We start from the raw sequence: 22,307 nt of genomic DNA, 5'->3' as shown, positions 1-22,307 counted from the left end.
TTTGTTTTTCTATTTCAAAAGTGGCTTTTTCTTTGCAGTTCTTCCCATAAGGCCTGCACCCCTGAGTATTCTCTTTACTGTTGTACATGAAACTGGTGTTGAGCGGGTAGAATTCAATGAAGCTGTCAGCTGAGGACATGTGAGGCATCTATTTCTCAAACTAGAGACTCTGATGTACTTATCCTCGTTTAGTTGTACATCTGGCCTTCCACATCTCTTTCTGTCCTTGTTAGAGCCAGTTGTCCTTTGTCTTTGAAGACTGTAGTGTACACCTTTGCATGAAATCTTCAGTTTTTTGGCAATTTCAAGCATTGTATAGCCTTCATTCCTCAAAACAATGATTGACTGATGAGTTTCTAAAGAAAGCTGTTTCTTTTTTGCCATTTTTGACCTAATATTGACCTTAAGACATGCCAGTCTATTGCATATTGTGGCAACTCAAAAACAAACACAAAGACAATGTTAAGCTTCATTTAACGATCCAAATAGCTTTCAACTGTGTTTGATAAAATGGCAAGTGATTTTCTAGTACCAAATTAGCAATTTATCATGATTACTCAAGGATAAGGTGTTGGAGTGATGGCTGCTGGAAATGGGGCCTGTCTAGATTTGATCAAAAATTACTTTTTTCAAATAGTGATGGTGATGTTTTTGACATCAGTAATGTCCTGACTATACTTTGTGATCAGTTGAATGCCACTTTGGTGAATTAAAGTACCAATTTCCATCCAAAACAGCAAAATCTGTACATTATTCCAAACTTTTGGCTGCCAGTGTGTGTGTGTATATATATATATAAAATTATTAATTTGTGTCAATGTTAGTTAATAAAGAAACAATTTTTCATAGTTGGTTCATGTTAGTTCATAGTGTAATAACTTAAAATTGTAAAACATGTCATCAGTAGCTGCATCCACACAGCTAAGTGTCAGTGTAAGTCCAAAATGACAAAAACAAAAAAGTTACTGAGTGCACCTTTAAAAATGTATTAGTAGATGTTAAAATGAACATTAACTAAGATTAATAAATGCTGTAAAAGTATTGATCGTTGTTAGTTCCTGTTAACTAATGTTAACAAATGGAACCCTTGTAAAGTGTTGAAATTTTGTAAGACTTTCTTACGAATTTCATTACTATGTCATTTATATACATTATAAGATGCTTATCATTAGGGTCTTCAACATTCTCAGGCCAAGAGAACCTTAGTGGTTAGAACAATGAAGTACTGCAATTTAAGCCTTTAATAACATATGGTACCATGTTAATGTCTTTACTTGCTTTGCTAGGATACTTGTATCCCTCTGCACCAATGACTGCATCGCCAAGGACCCCTCTGTCAAGCTCCTGAAGTTTGCAGACGACACTACTGTCATCGGCCTCATCCAAGATGACGATGAGTCTGCTTACAGAAGGGAGGTTGAACAGCTGGCTGTCTGGTGCAGTCAAAACAACCTTGAGCTGAACACGCTCAAAACGGTGGAGATGATTGTGGACTTCAGGGGGAACACCCCAACATTGACCCTGCTCACCATTCTGAACAGCCCTGTGGCAGCAGTGGAGTCATTCAGGTTCCTGGGCACTACCATCTCACAGGACCTGAAGTGGGAGACCCACATTGACTCCATTGCGAAAAAGGCCCAGCAGAGGTTGTACTTCCTTCACCAGCTGAGGAAATTCAACCTGCCACAGGCGCTGCTGGTACAGTTCTACTCAGCAGACACTGAGTCTGTCCTCTGCACTTCAATAACTGTCTGGTTTGGTTCAGCTACGAAATCAGACATCAGAAGACTACAAAGGACAGTTCGGACTGCTGAGAGGATTATTGGTTGCCCCTGCCCCCCCCCTTCAAGAACTGTACACTTCCAGAGTGAGGAAAAAGGCTGGAAAAATCAGTCTGGACCCCACTCACCCTGCCCACAACCTTTTTGAACTGTTGCCTTCTGGCCGACGCTTCAGAGCTCTGAGCACCAGAACCGTCAGGCACAGGAACAGTTTTTTCCCCTCAGGCTATCCATCTCATGAACAGTTAAAACTGCCCCATTGAGCAATAATTAATGTGCAATACACAGTTTAGTCTTTCTTATATTTATCCAACCTCTTCTGCCATTTCATTCCTCTGGGAGCAAAAAATAAATAAATAAATAAAAATAAACATTTGCACTGTACATCACAGATTGTATTAGATTTGTACTACCCATGTGTATGTGTGTGTCTGTACATATGTGTATAATTAGTTTTATTTTTTATTATTATCTATGTCTTGCTGCTGTTTTTGTATTGTTTTTGTATGGTTGTACACTATAAGCTCCTGTCACCAAGACAAATTCCTTGTATGTGTAAGCATACTTAAAATAAAGATCAATAAAGATCATTCTGACTCTGAAAATAGCCAGAGTCATATAGCCTACATTGGATTTTAATTTTACTTAATAAATTTTTGTGTGGGATGGACAATGAAAACATCCAGCCAAATTTTAGCTTTAGCTGAAGTTGATTTAACATTGCATTTTTGTTTAACACATTATTCAAGTAATTGACGTCGACCATGCAGTAGCACCGTGAAGCCCCTAGGTGTCACGGACCTCAGGTTGAACACCCCTGGCTTAGATCAGTAGTAACCAGTAACCACCAACTGTAGAACATGACATATATGAACATTTCATGACTTCTCTAACTATTTGAATGTTTGAACTATTACATATTGTCTACTAATATTATTAATAGACTTTATTAAAACATTTTATTCCTAAAACCCTAACTGTTAATCTCAGAGCACATCTGTCTGGCACTGGGGAAATACCTGGAAATACAATACAACACTGCCCCCTACCGGAACTAAAAATAATAATCAACCGCATACGGTCGAATCAGAGATCTTCTATGTTTACATTAACAACCTACGCTCTAAAATGAGCTCTAAAATTACGTTTTAACCATAAGAGAGACCGTATGGTCAGATATCTTCTATACTGATATAACAACCTCCGCGCTTGGAGAGACATTATAGGAGAGACAGAACGGTCAGAGATCTTCTAACTCTAAACCTCCGCGCGTTCACCATAGGAGACAGCGTAATGGTCAACTAGCGTGTTACGACAGTAAGTCACCGTTTGCGGATACCATAAAAATGAACGGAGAGAGTCGTAAACTGACACCTACCTGTCGCAAAATCATCATTGACTTCATTTAAAACACCAATTGTATCGTAGTAAACTCCACACATAGTTCTCGCCAAAATTGTTGGTGTATAACATTTTGACGAACAGCGGACAGGCTTATCATTCATTAAGTGATAAATTGTTTCCTCACAAAAGCTGTTTATTCCGCGTCGGGAAGCATCTCCTCCATAGATATCCATTTAAAAAGAACGGCCTATTGTCTCCACGCCAGTGAGCCGCCATAGAATGTCTATGGAACCGGCGCGTTATGCATTGCTTCGTTATCCTCTTTTAGAGCACACATACATACAGACATATATATATATATATATATATATATATATATATATATATATATATATATATATATATATATATATATATATATCACACACACACACACACACACTTATCTATATCTATATCTATATATATAAATGCAAAATCCAGATTTTACAGTATCGTCTCTAAAACACCTGCAGCTGTCAGTGACGAATTATATTCGCATGCCTCGCACAATTATACATTAAGGCTGTATAATATACTATATTCGGCGCACATATAACAATGCATTGCAACGCCATTATTGGATTCGCTCTATTTTAGAAACCGCAGCACTCGGCTAAAGCCTGCCTCCATCGACCTACAGTGGTACTGGCTGCTGTAGTTTTTGCTTCTCTGTCTTTTTTTCTTTTTCTTCTTTTTTTTAGGAACACAGTAGAGACTGAGCACACACAAGGACAGGGAATAGGAATAAGACCAGGAACTCCTGTTTTTTGCGCCTGTCAGAGGACAGATATATTTCGTACATGACGCGTTTGTAGAGAGCAAACAGGTAAATATTGGCACACGATGTTGGGTTACTAAGCGCGCTTTGCATGCGAATACTTCGCTCTTCATGATTAGCTCGAGCTCCGTCTACACTGCACGCGACGCGCGCGCCAAAACTCGAACGCCTCCGTTATAAAAACGCAGCTGTCTAAACTGTTCGCTTGCACACTAGACAGACTCGTTGATTATAAAGGGAACGTATTGGTCGTGTCGCGACGCATCACATTATTCGCTTGCGATCTAGATCGGGTGTTATACTGTATATAAATGCAGCCGAGTGAAAACAAAATGGGGGTGAGCTGATGTGGGAGGAGCGGCGTTAAAAAGATAATATTTGGTGTGGCATTTGCAAACGACCCAATGTCTTTTGAAAACAAGCGCATCTGTGATCAGTTTAAACTGGAAAGAAAAAGCAATGAAGATAAGACGAGGCCTTTGAGCAGTAGTGCATTATAGTCTGCGATGGCCTCGCGCTCACGTAGTATGTAGCGGATCTTTGGAGAATACAATACTGTTAAGTGTCGCTACTGGCTGAAAGGCGGGTCTTATATTTTGCTTTATTCCTTTATACAAAGAACCGCGCTTTATGATTATAATTGCTTAAAAACATGTGCTGCGCCTTTAATTCTGTATGTCTCTGCGGGGTCGCTGCAGACTGTCCAGATCTCCGTCGACTGTAGATTATAAACTGCCTGTGAGGTTCACAGAGCCCGTGTCATATTTGTGTTAGGTTGCAAATGTGTCTTTTAGTTCACGAAAACAAACAAAGTGTGAATTGGTCATCTTTGTAATTGGAAAACCATTTGACATGTACCTTTAAGTAGTGCTCATGAAGAATTTAAATAGAAAAATGTCCAGGTCACATTCATCCCCTAATTAAAATAAAAATAAAAAACACGTATTTTACTTAAATTCGAACTATTAAGATTGTTTTACTATGTGACATTATTTTCATGGCAATTAAAGGGATATTCCAGGTTCAAAACTTAGAGGTTACAGTGAGGCACTTACAATGGAAGTGAATGGGGCCAGTTTTTTGAGGGTTTAAAGGCAGAAATGTGAAGCTTATAATTTTATAAAAGCACACATTATTTATTCTGTTAAAACTCATGTATTATTTGAGCTGTAGAGATGTTTAAATCATCGTTTTAGGGTTTACGGCATTATGTCATCATGGCAACGAAGTGGTATAATTGGATATAACTACACAAAAAAGATTAGTAAGTGATTTTATCACACTTAAGTCATAACAAAAATATTGCTTATGTATTGTGGCTTTATGGTTGAAACCGTGAGTATTTTAACATTTGGGTCATTTCTACAATTCGGTGACATTTAAGTCCTCAGAACAAGTTGTGGTATTTATATTGTTTAATTTCACCCGATTACAATTTTAATAGGCTTGGTTAAAATAATTAAGACAATTTCAAATTTTACACACTGCTGTGGGCCTAAAAGTTAAATAAAAAAATGTAAATCATTTTCAACTATTGCACTGTCTTTCCCTCATGTCCCCAGAGCTACAAGTCAAAATAAGTGCTAAATATGTGTTTTTTTCTATTGTATTTCTATTTTCTTCCTATACAGTTGAGTTTCGTATTACATTCTCTCACTAGCATGTATTCATTTGTTGTAAATGTGTCATTTTAACACTAATAGTGGAGTTTTTTGTGTGTCCCTTGATTTACTGTCTCTGTTATGTCATGATACTATGACCTTTAATTGAAGATAGATGTTAGGAAATGACATCACACACACTGGGGTGAACATCAGCCTTACAGAAAAAATATTTTCAGTTATTTAACGTTTGCAATTCTTTTGTTTTAATGTTTTCCTTTATTTTGTTGTTTTGGTCAAGCATAACATTTCCACCCTGTTATGAGAAGATATAAGGGAAATTAATGTAATTTTAAAATTTCAATATATTTGTTAACTGAAATAAAATCATCAATATAAGTTAACAAATATGTTTACTTGATATATCAATCACAGACCATGTAGTTGCTCATTTTCCCACTAAAATTGTCCACTTTTGTATTTTTCACCCTGCCCATTTAACTGGATGGACATCTAAAAAATGTTTGTCATTTAATCTGTAATCTATTTATGTGTATATATTAGTTGTTTTGTTGTTGTCGTTAACATGGATAAAGTGCACATACAGAAGTCCACGTGGCCATTGTTTGTTTGAAACAGACAGAAACTGTTGAATCATTTCCAGAGATCTTAACAAATGAATCATTTGATGTTTTGTCCACTGTAGGTACTCCATCCAGTGGCACTGTGAGTCTAGAGAAGGTGAGTCCACTTTGTCATTCACTCCTGGATTAGATACATCTTTTTATTTATATCTTGGAAAATAGTTTTCTTGCTCAAAAAAATTATATTTCATTTAAAACATTATATTATTTATTCCACCATTTTCACCCCACTTTTCTGTATGCACTCTACTTGCTTGTAAATTAATGCAAAAAGCCCCAAAATAAAATGATATAAAAAGAAATGTATAATATTGTTATTAATATATTAAAAAAATATATATCACCTCAGCAAAGGCAGGATGTCAGCCAGAGGAGGAAAGAAAAAGATCACCAAGCTGTCCCGTTCTGCCCGGGCAGGAGTCATATTTCCTGTCGGGAGAATGATGCGTTACTTGCGCACAGGAACCCATAAGTATCGCATTGGCATGGGTGCCCCTGTGTACATGGCAGCTGTCATTGAGTACTTGGCAGGTAAGAATCCAGAAAGTATAATGTCTCCATTACAACTTGTTTTTATGTTTTATCTTATGTTCATCATTGCCATAGTCTTGTTGTCATTTTGGCACTACTGTTGCATCATTACCAATGTTTTTGTAGCTGAGATTTTGGAGTTGGCTGGAAATGCAGCAAGAGATAATAAGAAGGGGAGAATCACTCCACGACACATCAAGCTGGCTGTGGCCAACGATGAAGAACTCAACCAGGTAATGAATTACAAGGGCTGTTAGGTTTAATATTGAGCTTTAACATTTAACAATGTGCAGTTGGCCCACGGTTTTGCTTAAAGGCACAATGGGAATAGAGCAGAAATTTGTGCACAGGTCACAACTGCTAGTGGTGAATTTACCATTTTGCATGAGTAGCCCAGATCTATAGTTGTTACATTTGAATTTGTGCATTTGGTGGATGCTCTTATCCAAAGTGACTTATAGTGCACTCAAGGTAAACAGTGTTATCAGTTCTCTGTAATCAAACCCATGAGTTTTTTTTTAGAAGACTGTTATTATACTTTCCATATTAATTATTTTCCATTGACTAGCAATATGAGTATCATATCACATAATTCAGTATTATATTAATCTGTTGTCATTAAGCAGTTTGTTATTATGCATTTCTGAATAGCTGCTCAGAGGGGTGACCATATCAAATGGTGGGGTTCTGCCTCGTATCCATCCTGAGCTGCTCTCCAAGAAGAGAGGAGGCAAGGTGAAGGTGGAGACACAGGTGGCCGTTCCAGAGAAGAGGGCGAATCGGCTAAAGGGCATAAAGAAACCCAGCAAAAAGAGCAAAGGAAAACCAGGTCGCAAACCCAAGGTAAGTGCAGTGGCAAGTTGAAGATTATCTAATAAATATGAAATGAAAAAAAACATAAATAGGTTGCGTTAGTACTGTATTCGTCTTTGAAAATAAAAACGTACTTTTGCAGAAAAGCACAGAGAATGACAAAGAAGCAGATGCCAACATGACAGTGGAGGATGGACCAGGAGAGGGATTTACTATTCTCTCTGCAAAGAGCTTGTTCCTTGGACAAAAGGTGAGGAAGTAGCCATGCTAAACGCACATTGTCAATGTTTATTATTTTAAGACTTATTTTAGATTTAGAGGGAATCTTATAAAATTTGACCATAAATCATGGAATAGGGCTGGACAATACAACTTAGAAATCTCGATATTTTTTTTTACCCTTTTGACAATATTTGCTCTGAAAAAATGTCATGCTGTACTTTAACACACTATCGCGGTTTATGCAGTAAACTTAATGTTCATCTAAAGAGAAAGGCTCCATTGAGCCCACTTCATCTGTAAAAGGAAGTTAAGGATGCAGTCTGTTTATTCTGTGTTGCTGACAGGACGTGACATGTAGCACGCAAGCTGCAGTGTGCCTTCTAGTGGCGGGTGACTGTATATACAGTCTTTTCTCTAGTTGCTACTATGATTACTGAACGCATTTGTCCTGAAATTGATTAATTGATGATCAATAAGCTTAATCGATCAAATTATTAATGACCAGATCAGATTAATTAACATTCCTAAAATGAAAAATGCGATGCAGTGGCATCTGCATGAACATTTTTGATTGATGGCGCGAACGAATCATTGAATCAAAGTTTTAACACTTTAAGCTCTGAAGATGTTTTTTAAAGAGTTCCTGTTTTAGTGGCATGCCCAAAATTAAAGGCTTATAAAAAAACAAGCAGGGTCAAGTGTCTTGACCCAAAAATCACAGAAAAAATTTAGCCAAAAATGTATTTTTTTAAATTTTTTTATTATTAGTTGACATTATATATATCTGGGTGTAAATAAGGTGGCTCAGAAAAACTGCTTCAGTTTTGTTTCCAATTACGTCAACTGTTTCTGAGAAAAATGTTGTGCTGATACGACAAAGCAATCAAAAGTTATAGCATTACAAACATAATTTATCATAGTGTCCAAAAACATCTCCATGTGTCCAAAAGCCTCTCCAAACAAATACAACATAATAATTGTACTTAAAAAATTAATTGCACTTGCAAACACACAATGACTAAAGGTTTTCATAGAAAGGAGATTTCACATAATGAGTGACTTTTGACTCAACGAGTCTGCATCGAGTCTGTGTCATTTATATTAGCGCCATCTGCTGGTGGCCATATGTAATATTGTGATTTTGTGTGGATTATGTAATGACCTTTGCAACCGATTACCTTGTGTGTGGGCTCATTTGAAAGATAAGTAATGGTACGTGATATTTTATGTTCCGTTTATTTTTCCTAAAGTTATAAGCGAAAACGCAGCTCACAAGCAACATCAAAAAACAATGTTTTTCCCATCCGAGCTTAAAGGGTTAAATCAGTTCATTGAACCTGCCATTTTTGAATAGATTCACAGAATTAAATTGAACTTACAAACTCTTAATGCCATTTTTCCTATTGAAGTTTAAATCAGAGACACTAGTCTAATGGCAGTCCTTAGGAAACTTCATGGCCACGTAAAAAGCACATTAATATTGTGATATTCATAATGTTGGCTTAATTTCGTATCGCAGGAAAATTATTGCAAATATATCATGACTATTGGATACATTGCCCAGCCCTACTATGGTATGGTATTTGTTCAGTTTGTCCAACCGTTCATTTATAATTTCTGCTATTATAGATGGTTACAGCTGTAATACACTTTGTGATTTATGACTTAATGTTGCAATAATAAGTTAACCTTACGTGGGCTCTTTTTTAGCTGTCCCTTACAGAGAGTGAAATTGGCAAAATCGGAACGATCAAAGTGGAGGGAATCATCAACCCCACAAATGCAGAAATTGATCTGAAAGAGGGAATCGGTCAGTACACTAACATTCTTCGATAGGACATAGCATGCGAACATAAAACAAACATATTCTTATAGATAGAACTACATTTTGCAGGTCCAAATTCCATGTGGGATTGCATATAACTCACATATATTTATTAAATAATTACAGGGTTAGTTCACCCAAAAAGAAAGCTCACCCTCATGTTGTTCCAAACCCATATGACTTTCTTTCTTCCATGGAACACAAGTGGTTGCTTGGTAGATGTTAGGCAGAATACCTCAGTCACCTTTCACTTTCATTGCATCTTTATTCCATACAATGAAAGTGAATGGTGACTGAGACTGTCGTTCTGTCTAACATCTCCTTTTGTATTCCACGGATTTCAAACTGGTTTGAAATAACATGAGGGTGAGTAAATGACGACAGAACATTTATTTTTGAGTGAAATATTCCTTTAATGCTAGATTTGTGTAGCAAGTGTACTGTATATTTTCTGTGATACAGGTAACGCTCTGGAGAAGGCTGGAGGTAAAGACTTCCTAGAGACCGTTAAGGAGCTGAGAAAAACCCAGGCCCCCCTGGAGGTCGCATCAGGTCAAATTCAAACTCACACACATACTCTTTGACACATGCAGAGAGAAAGCAGACTAGTGTACATGTTCACAGTGGCAGGAAATGACCTTGTTAAATATTTCAAGACTGAAAAAAATTAAAAGAGGGAAGAAACCCATTATAAGATATTCAAGTAGCATCTCTCGCTCCGTCATTGGTGTTGTGATCCTAGTTTGTTTTATTCCCTGTGCTCTGCAGTGGCAGTGAGCCAGGCCAATGGGATGGCAGCACGTTTCATCATCCACTGTCATGTTCCTCAGTGGGGCTCGGAGAAGTGCGAGGATCAGCTCGAGAAGACGGTGAAGAACTGTCTCTCTGCTGCCGAGGAGAAGAAGCTCAAATCGGTGGCCTTCCCCTCGCTTCCAGCTGGACGGTGAGCTACAGCTTTTATTTGCATCAGGATTGGGTTTATCAACACAACACTAACTTAAACTTCACTCTTTAAAACTAGCATGTGTGCCTACAAGCCACTGCAGTTGGTTGAAGTTTAAACAGGGTGTATGTTGTTTTCAGATCAATAGTTAACTAGAATTGCATTTCCTGAAGGAAGTAGCAGTGGTTGCAATGCAACAAAGGAATAGTGGTAAATTGTTAGGTAAGTTTAGGTTTTAGGCTTTGGTTCTGTGTAAATGAAATGTTTCACGCAGTTTATTTTCAAAAATCCTGTGAAGATGATTAAATATATATGCAAGGAAGAAAAGAACAATCACAATTTAGTATGCAAATATTAATGTTCCATCATTGTTACATTTTATCAGTTTATTTCAAACGGAGATTTTCAAACTTTAAAGGGGTCATGACATGAGGAACCAAATTTTCCTTCATACTGTAACATACTGTAAGTTTCAGAACTCAAAACTTCCTCCTCACTGCCAAAAGAGCATTTGTTGAAACCAAGCTGCTAAAACGACTCATGACATCTACACAGGTAGACATTTGCATCTGACTGCCTCCACAACAACACATCAATGCCTACTTTACCTTATCTCTTCTGTAGCACTCTCAGTAGTGGTGAGCAGTGAGATGGCAAATAGAGAGCTGGGCCCGTATTCACAAAAAATCTTAAGGCTCAAAGTAGCTCTTTATGCGGAAATTTAGGAGCAATTCTTAAAAAATTAGGGGCGTGTCACTCCTAATTTTAGGACTCATAAAATGTTCATCTAAGAGTAATTCATGAAGCATTTTTATGCTAAAAGTAGCTCCTAAACCCACGACAGCTTAGAAGTCCTCCTGAGGACTTGTAAATCCCTAAGAGTGACACAAACGATCGGAAGCACATCTGCTGTTGTCAATTCACATTGAAAACAATATATTCAATATTATTATGACACTGATTGTTTAAAAAGGTATAGCCTGAATCACAACTGAGTTGATGTATTTTAATATTTTAATATTATACATATTATTATGTTGACATTGACCTTTAAAATGGTATCATCTGAATCGCGATGGTGTTTTTATTATTGTAAACTTAGATATGCAGATACCTCTCTCAAAAACTGAAATAACCCAATTACACCAGAGATAAAAGTTTTAAAAAGTCTGCGCTCCCTGGCCACATCAAAATAAAACTGTGTAGCACGTATGAATTGCGAATTTCTGTCATCCATCAGCAGAATCTTCTATCAAACATGCCCTCCCAGACCGCACATCATCCGACAATCCATAGCACGTTTTTTCCTATGGATGTGTGCTTGCTGCAGAGAAAAAAGGGGGCATTCACGGCCATCGCTCGGCTACCCGGTGTAGTTGATATTCTGTAGTAGACAGGATGCACACTTGTGTTTCATTGCAACAACACAGGATGAAGTTTTTGTCCAAAAAAAATAAATAAATTATATCATCTATCTATCTATTTACAGTATATATATATATATATATATACACACACACAGAACTGTGCAAAAGTTTAGGCACTTGTGAAAAATGTTGCATAGTGAGAATTTCTTCAAATATAATAACATCAATAGTTGTCATTCATCAATTAACATCATATAAAGTCCAGTAAACATAAAAAATCTAAATCAATATTTGGTGTGACCACCTTTGCCTTCAAAAACTGCACCAATTCTCTTGGTATAACTCCTAGTGGTAAGATAAATATCTTTGTGAAAACTGGCCCAGGTCAGTCAAGAGCAGAGCGCCAATCAGAACAGTGGGCATTTTCTGTCAAGTCTTAACCCTTAAATGCATGGGTGTTTCAGCAAACATTACATACTCTCGTCTTTAGAGACTTGGCACGTATATCTATCGAAAATGGATCTACAAAATGCCCAGATAATGTCACATTTTTAAAACATTTTCAAGACAATTACAAAAAAACAGAATAGAATATATTCTGATATATTTTGATGTTTTATTTGTCATATATTAAAGAGGTGATGCAACAAATCTAGAACAGGATTCATTACTTTCCCACTGAAGTTTCATGAGACCCAACTGACTGTGAAACTCATATTAAGCTATGCATATGTATTTTCTCAGGGACTTTTTGAGTCTAAATAGATACACAACTTAAATAATTTCAATAGTACACCCAAAGTCATTTCATACTGTTCATGTGTTACACTTGCTATATTTTACTTCCACGTTGCTTCTTCAAATAGCAATGTCAAATGTAAATCAAGTCAATCACTGACACATCAGCGCCATCTTGAATAACAAATAGCATGTGTAATATCTAGGCTTGGGATCGATGCCTTTTTCATGCATTGATAATCTGAAGACTTTCCCAATGATTATTGGAATATGTTGGGATTTTTTTTTAGATATACATATAGTCTTTGTCTCAACACAACTTTGGTAAACTGTGAGCGGCAGGGTGAATTAGGGGGGGCCAAACACCTGACTCATGACATGACTCATTCCTAAAATTCTAAACAATTATTTTCTACAAAGGTACGCACACCGCCACTCTCCGTCTCCGGAGGCTTCTCAAAATTCTGCCATGCTACCGAGTGCAACTTGCATAGTTTTCCATTAAATTCAACCAGTATCATTATCAAAGGACAAAGATTATTTACTCAAATCTTCACTGGATGATATATTGTGCATATGCATCTTTCATATAGCCAACACAATGTATTTTCAGTTACAAGTATGTCTTTTTGTTGTTTGACAGCTTGAATGAAAGACCTATTAAAAGCTACATACAGAGAAATTGCATAATAATTTGTAATCGTTCAGTTTGTGCATTTACATCAGTTTCATACACTAACCTGCAAACTCATCAATGTCACTTTGTTCATTCTTGAAGAAGTTCAAAAACCTTCATAACTTTTGTGTGTATGGTGATGACTAGATCCACAACGCCTCTCATCCGGTGTACGACTGGCTTCAGTAAATGTATATCACCCTCTTGTGGTCTCCCAACGCTGTTACACCAGACTATTAAACAAGACCAACTGAGTGAATTGGAAAGCATGCATGCCTAATAATATGTATTTGTACACATATATGGGATACTGATAATCCCCATTGTCACACAGAAAACAACGTGATATAGTGTTAATTTGTATGAATATTGTACTCATTTGTCTTGTAATAACAAAGAAATATATATCCTGTGAGAGTAAACTTATATAGATATGAAATAATCATATAAGTATGATTTATGGAAGCGGGAATATAACCCTGATACTATTACATATATAGGGTCTTTAATGACCCTATACAATTTTGGTAATTAGGCAGTTATAAATGTATTTATTTTTATGCAAAAACAAAAAAAAACTTTACAAATATTATAAGTGAACCTCAAGGAACATATTAAAATAATAAAACAAGGATGTCATGGCCACTTTAATGTCTTTAAAAAAAGTATAAGGTTTACACAAACTAAAAATAGATTGCACAAAACAAAAGTTTGAATGGATTCTGTATGTTGAGTGGTTGGGGCTGAATTCATTGCATGTGTTTTATATTTAGGGTTAAGTGTTTACATTTGCATGTAATCATTTAGCAGACTTTTATCCAAAGCTACTCATAAATAAGGAACATAAAAAGCAACTTGTACAAGAGCCAAGCCAACAATATTCGCAGTATTACAATGCCAAGTTTGAAGAGTACGCTAGAGCAGTACAGAAACTAGAACAGAAATAACACAGAGAAAAGAGAGAGCAAGAAGGTTTTTTATATGAAAGATTACAACAATTAAGGTTTAGAACACCACTAACTAATGATTGAGGGAAATCAATACAGGGCCTTGAAAACACTTTTAATGACTTACATTGCCCCTTGAAGCAGATTTTTTTTGTTTTTTGACATTTGTGAAGCTTTGTTAGAGCATAAACTGGCTCTGCTTCTTTGTGATGATATATCAAAATAATCAGGTCACCTCTATCATCCCCCCCAGAAATGGTTTCCCAAAGCAAACAGCAGCCCAGCTAATTCTGAAGGCCATTTCAAACCATTTTGTGTCAGCCACCACCTCCTCTCTGAAGAACATTTACTTTGTGCTGTTTGACAGCGAGAGCATTGGGATATACCTGCAGGAGATGGCCAAGATGGACAGCAAGTGATATTCAACCATGGCTTTGATTTATTTGAAAGTGTAACAGCCTTGATGCTACTCTGTTATAGCTTCTGTTTGACTGGTTTTATCTGCCTCAACATTGTTGGAAGGTGAAGTGAGTTGTACTGACATAAGCTTTAGCAGATGATGCATACTGGCTAGTAAGTGGAGTGTAGTGCAGCTTGGTGAAAGATGTTGTAGGTATACGTTTTTAAAAACTGATTATTTGGAGGTGTTAAAACAAGGATATTTGTGAGTGATGTACTGTACACATTTATGTTTCACTGTTCTCCTTTAAAGACATTCATTTAGATTAGATTGACTTAATCTTCATTGTTTGCCATTTTTATCCTTAGACTGATCTTGTTTTTACATTCCATGTTGAACTTTTGACTGTTGTTTTTTGGCTATATATCATATGTGGTTTCTGAGATCATTTTGGTTTATCAACAAAAAAAAAAAAAAAGTGTTTCTTGTTCTGCTTTGAAATAAAAAATGTTTTACACCACACGTCAAGCTGTCTTCTGTCACTGAACAGTAACTTAATTTGTGGGTTAATTGTGGTAAATTAACTGGTGTCTATTCAGAAGTGTTTCTTCAACATCAGGCTTGTAGCACTGTGGAATTCTAGTAAGTCATGTGTCATTTTTTTCACACTGTCACTGTTTTTATATTTGCCTACTATGTCCAACAGTGTATGTACATGCATCACAAAAGATTCATGTAATTTTTTCTAAGTCATGAAAAGTTTCACATATTTCCACCACATCTCAAAGTCTGTGTTGCGTTTAATAGAATTCTGTGGTGGAAATTACACTGATGGAAATGTTAAAAAAATTATGTTTTTGAAATAAAATGGTCGCATCCTCAGTCTTGCATAGGCAAATTTTACGTATTTTAAATACACAGTTAAATCATATTTTCTTTTTGCATAGCTTAATTGGAAACTATGCCCAATAAAAAATATTCTGTTATAGTGATATTTACCTTGATTTTTCTTTTCTTTTTCTTGATATTTGTTGACTTCGTATACAAGTACACCAACTTTATAAAAAATATATATATTAAAAAGTTTATTTGGTAAAATTGTTTGGTGTGGCGGAAATGATGCCACAACTGTGGGACAGTCGCAATTTTTGAAAAATTGACGAAACATTTTTACACAATCGATAGGCCTATTAAAATGCTTTATATAAAAGTCTAGCAAGTCAGGCCACTGGCGGCCATCTTTGGAACGCTCTCAGGAGGCTATTTCCAGTCATGACAGTGCAGCTCCTGTCTACATGAAAGGGGGAACACCCAAAATTGTATTTAAAATCCAGGGCCGATTTCTCTTCCCAGTCCACCCCTGGTTCACCCTCATGTTGCTCCAAACTAATATGACATTCTCTTCTTTGGAACACAAAATGAGATGTTAAGAAATGTAGTCTCAGTCAAAATTCACCTATAATGCATATTTTTCTCCTTTAATGAATGCTGACAGACTTACATCCGCCTAACATGTAACAAATCAAGGCAAGTCATAAGTTTGAAATCTGAGGTAAATAAAATTTTTATTTTGTAGCAAGCAATTTCTTCAAGTAAAATTAAATCTTTACATCAATCAAATCTTCCATTACTCACCCAAAAATTTTAATTCTCTTATCATTTACTCACCCTCATGCCATCTCAGATGTGTATGACTTTATGTATGACTTTATTTCTTCTGCTGAACACAAACAAAAATTTTTTTTCTCCCCAATTTGGAATGCCCAATTCCCAATGTGCTCTAAGTCCTCATGGTGGCGTAGTGACACCTCAATCCGGGTGGCGAAGGACGAATCTCAGTTGCCTCCGCGTCTGAGACCATCAATTCACGCATCTTATCACGTGGCTTGTTAAGCGCGTTACCACGGAGACCTAGCACATGTGGAGGCTTCACACTATTCTCCGCGGCATCCATGCACAACTCGTAACTCCAGGGGTGGTAGTCAGCGTCTTTACTCACTGAACTACCCAGGCCCCCTACAAACTAAAGCTTTTTAGAAGAATATCTTAGCTCTGTTGGTCTATACAATGCAAGTGAATGGTGGCCAGAACTTTAAAGCTTCAAAAAGCACATAAAGTCTGCATAAAAGCATAACTGTACAACTCCAGTGGATACATCTTTATCTTCAGATGTGTTATGATAGGTGTGGGTGAGAAAAAGATCAATGTTTAAGCCCCTTTTTACTATAAATCTCCACTTTCACTTTCCTAAGCAGCACCTGTTTAGTTTCCCTTTCAGGTATAAAAGTGATTGCTTCCGAGGACATAAATTTAACCACTGTCTTGAGGATTACTTTTATTCTGCCTTTTTATGTTTGTAATTTCAAAGTTCATTTACCTACATTTAATGCAAGTAAATTCTTCTAAATAACTTTGTGGCAGAAGATACACATCCGGCCCAAGCATGAGTAAACTGTGAGAGAATTTTTCATTTTTTGGTGAACTATCCTGTATTGCCACAATTTACCAGAGGTGCAGCTTTTGTACTCTTTGTGGCACTCCAAACAAGTGGAGATGGAGTACATTTTCCAGAATTGTTTTTTGTACAAGTGTAAGTATACAATGGTGAAGCATCCTACTAAATGTCAAAGCACTGGATATTTATTATACAATTTTTTTAGTATTAGCACTCTTGGAGTAAAACTTGCCCAATCAAGGACTGGAACTAACTAACTGTTGTTTGTGTAATGAAAATTAATCAATCTTAGAGTGTTTGTCATATAATTATAATCAAGCATTCAATAGTGCCATGATATAAATTTACTTTAATGACAAATGAAAGCCATGTCTTACCATTAACGAACCCATGGGAAATTATATTCAAGGACACAGACTCCCAAAACCAGAAACCAACATTCTTTGTCCTTCACCTTAAAAACAAATATTTCAGCATAGCTTTTATGTATTTGTTTTCTTACCTGGCATGCTGAACACACCCTTTTTATGAAGGTCCATAATAACCACAGGGGGATGAGAGCCACAATTGATGCATGAATATTTGTAGTCACATTGCGTCGATGCTTCATATTGCAGGTATTCATGATACCACAACAGCCGGTTGTGTGGAGGTTCCTTTAAACCAGCTGCAAGTTCCATTGCTTCAAAACCCTGCCTGCTGCATTATGAGTCTGTTGGCAAACATACACAAAAGTTATACTTTGTTTCCTGTTTGATGTCAATTACCTGCAACAATTAACAAAAATAATAAATGGGAGCCACGTGACGCCATGCGAAGGGCAGACGTGTGAGAGACAGCTCTGTGCACTTTGCTAATTTTTTAAATTATTTTCATGATATAATCCGGTGAAATTCGATACACCCAGTTACACATTTGCTGTTTGAGTTAAACATGGCAAAGAAGTCAAAATCCTCGGGCTCTGGAGACATTAAAAGACACTTACGGGTTCAAGATGAAAGCCCAGACAGGCCTGTGGACCAGGGACTCGATTTGGATGGCGCGGCGGGAGAAGGAATCCAGCGTCAACTGTCCAACATGTCGGTGATGTTGATGAAGGTACTTGCGGACTTGGAGGATCTTGCTGTAATACGTCGATCGATTACGGCGATGGAAAAAAAATGATCTGAGTTAGTCACAAGAGTGACAGATGTTGAGAAACGAGTCGATTGTTTGGAGTTATCAGAGAGGGAATTAGCTGCTAATCCGCCCGCGACCAAAGTTGATTTGGAACGTGTTCTTGAAAATCTTGAAGATCTTGAGAATAGAAGCCGCAGGAATAACATTCGAATTGTTGGAATTCCTGAGCATGAGGAGGGCAGAGATATGGTGAAATTCCTAGACGAGCTTTTCCCGAGTCTGCTCGACATAACAGGCTGGAAATCCAGCGAGCTCACAGAGTCCCAGCTCACAGATCTGCTGAGGGAGACAGGTCCAAAATTTGTAATTTGTAAAATTTGCAAATTTTTGAGATCATCCGATAAAGATCTCGTGTTGTGCCAGGCGAGGAGCAAAGGAAAGCTTTCTTGGAAGAATTACAATATTTTCTTGTTCCCAGACTTTGAGAACTCGACAAGAGAGAAACGCGATCAGTTTAAGGAATGCAAGAAACTCTTCGGAAGATCACTTTTGCTCTGATGTTTCTGGCCAGACTGAGAATAAACACCAAGGATGGCAGCAAAGTATTTACATGTCCCAATCAGGCAATGTCTTTTATTGAAACAATGGGTGAGTAACCATTGGGTGTTTTTCTTGTGAGTGGATTGACTCACTGTACATACTCTGGCTTTCGGAGGAAGCTGGTCACCAGTTTTATTTCTTTTTGCATTGGGTTTGCCGAGCGGCTGGAGTTTGTTTTGTTTTGTGGATTAACACTTTTCCTTAAAGAAACTTTTGCATTGATGTAAGATCACTTTTACAATGAAGATCCCAGGCAGATTGAGAATAGACACTACGGATGACCGCAAAATATCTACATGCCCATACAAAGGATGTCTTTTATAAAGTTGCCGGACTGTAAATCATGGGATATACTTTTATGCGGCCTCCGAGTGAATTGACTCTTGACCATCCGAGGAACCGGGATGCGTGTTTCGTTTCCTTTTGTGCTGGTTCCACCTAGCAGTTGGAGCTTGTTTTGTTACACTACTTCGGGACAGTTATGGATGAATCTGTCAGTTCCTTGTGCTTATGCCTCCTGTTGGCTGGAGTATGATTTGTGGAGTATTTTCGTGGGACATTGGAATGATTACATCATCTGCTGCACTCATCAGTTGGCTCACAGAAGATTCGTTTGTCTGACTGAGGAAACTGAACGGCTTTATATCGGCTGCAATTTGTTTTTTGAAGGAACACACCTTCAAGACAGTTCTGTGAATGAGTCTACACGTTCTTTGTGTTTATTCTGCCTATTGGCTGGAGTTTGTTTTACAAAATATTTGATGTTATGTAATTTTGTCTTACAAATTTGTGAGGCAAAGTTCAGCAATCCAATGGCAAAGTTGTCGCGGGGGCTCTCGTAGGCATACATGGACTCTTTTGAGTTTAAAGGGATTGACGCCGTTTGGCGCTTTCGTGCGCAGGGTTAATGCGCACATTCTTTTTATTTCTTTTTTTTTTCAGGGGGAAGTTTGGGGTTTTATTGTTGAAATGTGGTCTTCATAATTTTGTTTTTGGCACATAATTTATTTTTTTTATTATATCAAAATGTCAAATGTAAATATGATTGTACTATCTCTCTCCACATGGAATGTGAATGGGTTGGGGCACCCCATAAAACGAAGGAAGGTTATTTCTTTTCTTAAACGTAAGAAATATGATATAGTGTTTCTTCAAGAAACACATCTCTCCCCACAGGAAGCTGAAAAATTTGGGAAGATATGGGGTGGACATGTTTTCTTTAGTGTTGGCTCAAGTAAGAGCAAGGGAGTCATTATATTGATTAATAAACATTTACAATTCAAATTTCTCAAACAGACTAAAGATAAATTAGGAAGAGTAACTATTGTTTTAGCTGAAATTCAGGTGCAAAGTCTGATTTTGGCTAATATTTATGCACCTAACACTGATGATCAGGGCTTTTTTTATAGATCTTGATGGGATGTTGCAAGTCGCTGGCACCACTTATGATATAATTGTGGGAGGAGACTTTAATTTATTGATGGACTAAATCCTTGATCATAGTGAAGCAAAAGTGTGTAAGCCCACTAGAGCAACAGGATGTGTAAAAATCTTGGTCTTACAGATATTTGGAGACTTTTGAACCCATCTGGTAGAGACTATACATTTTTTTCATCAGTCCATAAGATTTATTCTAGAATAGATTTTTTTTTATATCCAAGTCCCACATTTTATCTGTTGTTGATTGCTCAATTGGAAACATTTTAGTCTCGGATCACGCCCTGCTGAGTTTAGTGGTGTTGTCACATATAGAGAAAAAGAAATCATATAGTTGGCACCTTAATATATCCCTTTTGCAAAATCCTGATTTCCAACAAATGTTAAAGACTGAAATCAATGTCTATATGGAGACCAACTGGTCCTCAGTATCCTCTGTGGGCGTGGCTTAGGAGGCACTTAAGGCGGTTCTTAGGGGTCGGATCATGCAGTATGCCTCATTCACCAAAAAATCCGAAGCACAAGAACTTGTGGAGTTGGAAGGAAATATTAAAAGTGCAGAGGCAGAGCTGAAGCGCCATATGTCATCTGATGGCCTCAGAGAATTGACCCGATTGAAATATAGATATAATACTATTTTGTCACAGAAAGTGGACAAAATAGTATCCTCAAATTTTAGAGGGAAGTGAAATTTTGTGCACTTGAGGAACTGTTATGCCTCAAATACATCTTTCACTGGCACATAAACCTGAAAAACAATACAATTATATATAGGTTGTATGTTTGCGATTGTATTTACTGAAACTTAAAAGTACTAAACTGAAAGAAGACCATACCGTTCCGTTTAGGTGATTGAAACACATTTTCTAATTACAATATAATGACTATGTGGAAAGTAAACATATATAACCATTGAGAGCATGTTTTGAAAGAACTGATGTTACAAATCAGTTTGGAACTTGATTCTACCAGTTCTGAAAATGTACCACATATAAAAAGCTAAGAAATGCATAATTGCAAAATGCAAATTGAATATTGTGCAGTCCTAAAATTATACTGCCACAAGATCAGTTTCTCTCACTCAAACTCAAACTATTAGTGAAGCAGGAAAAGCTGATTCTAATCAAAGTCCTTCTTGCAAGTCAGTCCACTGCCGGCCATCTTTGAAACGCTCTCGGGAGGCTATTTCCAGTCATGCCAGAGCAGCTCCTATCTACTTGATTGGAGAAAGACCAAAATCTCAAAAACAGTTGGTCAAGATTAAGAGGAACATATTTCAAAGAACATATTTCAAATCATCAATAAAATCTGACAGTACTGGTATCATACACTGGGATTCTTTACCTCATATTACACTAAAAAACAAAATTTTCCCGGCTTGTACAGCTAATGCATACAGTATGTGTGTTCTAGAGTTGATTGACAGGTCATGTCTGTATCTAAAAGGTGATTGGCTCTTTTAACTGTAAGGCGGGACTTCTTTTCTACATCTGTTGACCGATGTGTGTGTAAGGTATGTGACTGGTTCTTAAGAAAGCCAATCCACTGATTTGAGTCAATCACAATGTCTTGTTCGTAAAGATACGGAGTTGATAGATTCAGGGACTCAAAACGGAACCGAAAAACGGAACAAAATGATTTTCAATTGTTCTGGAGTGAAAACATAATTTTTTAACTGGTTAATTTTGTTCTGATCATTTTTTCATGAAACTAAAGTCCAAAGGGTTTATCACAGTACATTTCAGGAACTACACAACTTCATGCATTAATATAGATTTGATGCTGCTGGGTTTTGACTCAGAAGCAGCTCTGTAATAAAAATTATACTTAACTGTTAATAAAATGTATGCTTGTTATGATTTGTGGTATGATTTTGCTATTGTGGTAAATCGCACATTTTTATTTTATTTTGGGGCAAGTGGCTTATTTTGAGCTTGTTTTTCCAGACCAGATTGATTGCTCCTCTTGTGAGATCTGGCAATGCTGCCAGAATTGAAAATTGGTATTTCATCCACCCCTTAGCACAGAGTAGTGTAATTTTAAA

The 22,307-nt window shown here is 36.9% G+C and overlaps 1 protein-coding gene across 2 annotated transcripts; it reads left to right on the top strand.

Annotated features, from left to right (window-relative positions):
- The first annotated feature begins 3,822 nt into the window (after window positions 1–3,822).
- LOC127411848 (core histone macro-H2A.2-like) lies at window positions 3,823–15,174 on the top strand. Of its 2 annotated transcripts, none has more exons than XM_051647677.1 (10): window positions 3,823–3,993; window positions 6,253–6,287; window positions 6,540–6,721; window positions 6,848–6,954; window positions 7,373–7,564; window positions 7,677–7,784; window positions 9,467–9,566; window positions 10,044–10,133; window positions 10,350–10,524; window positions 14,506–15,174. In XM_051647677.1, the coding sequence occupies exons 3-10, from the start codon at window positions 6,550–6,552 to the stop codon at window positions 14,669–14,671; spliced, it is 1,110 nt and encodes a 369-aa protein (XP_051503637.1). In that variant the 5' UTR covers window positions 3,823–3,993; window positions 6,253–6,287; window positions 6,540–6,549; the 3' UTR covers window positions 14,672–15,174. The 2 variants fall into 2 exon arrangements, with proteins under 2 accessions (XP_051503637.1, XP_051503638.1); XM_051647678.1 differs by lacking the exon at window positions 3,823–3,993 and adding an exon at window positions 5,190–5,209.
- The last annotated feature ends 7,133 nt before the right edge of the window (window positions 15,175–22,307 follow it).

This window comes from Myxocyprinus asiaticus, chromosome 21, assembly GCF_019703515.2.
Source record: "Myxocyprinus asiaticus isolate MX2 ecotype Aquarium Trade chromosome 21, UBuf_Myxa_2, whole genome shotgun sequence".
Lineage (NCBI taxonomy): Eukaryota > Metazoa > Chordata > Actinopteri > Cypriniformes > Catostomidae > Myxocyprinus > Myxocyprinus asiaticus.
The sequence above is the reverse complement of the archived record's forward strand: the minus strand, read 5'-3'. Positions and strand labels throughout refer to the sequence as shown.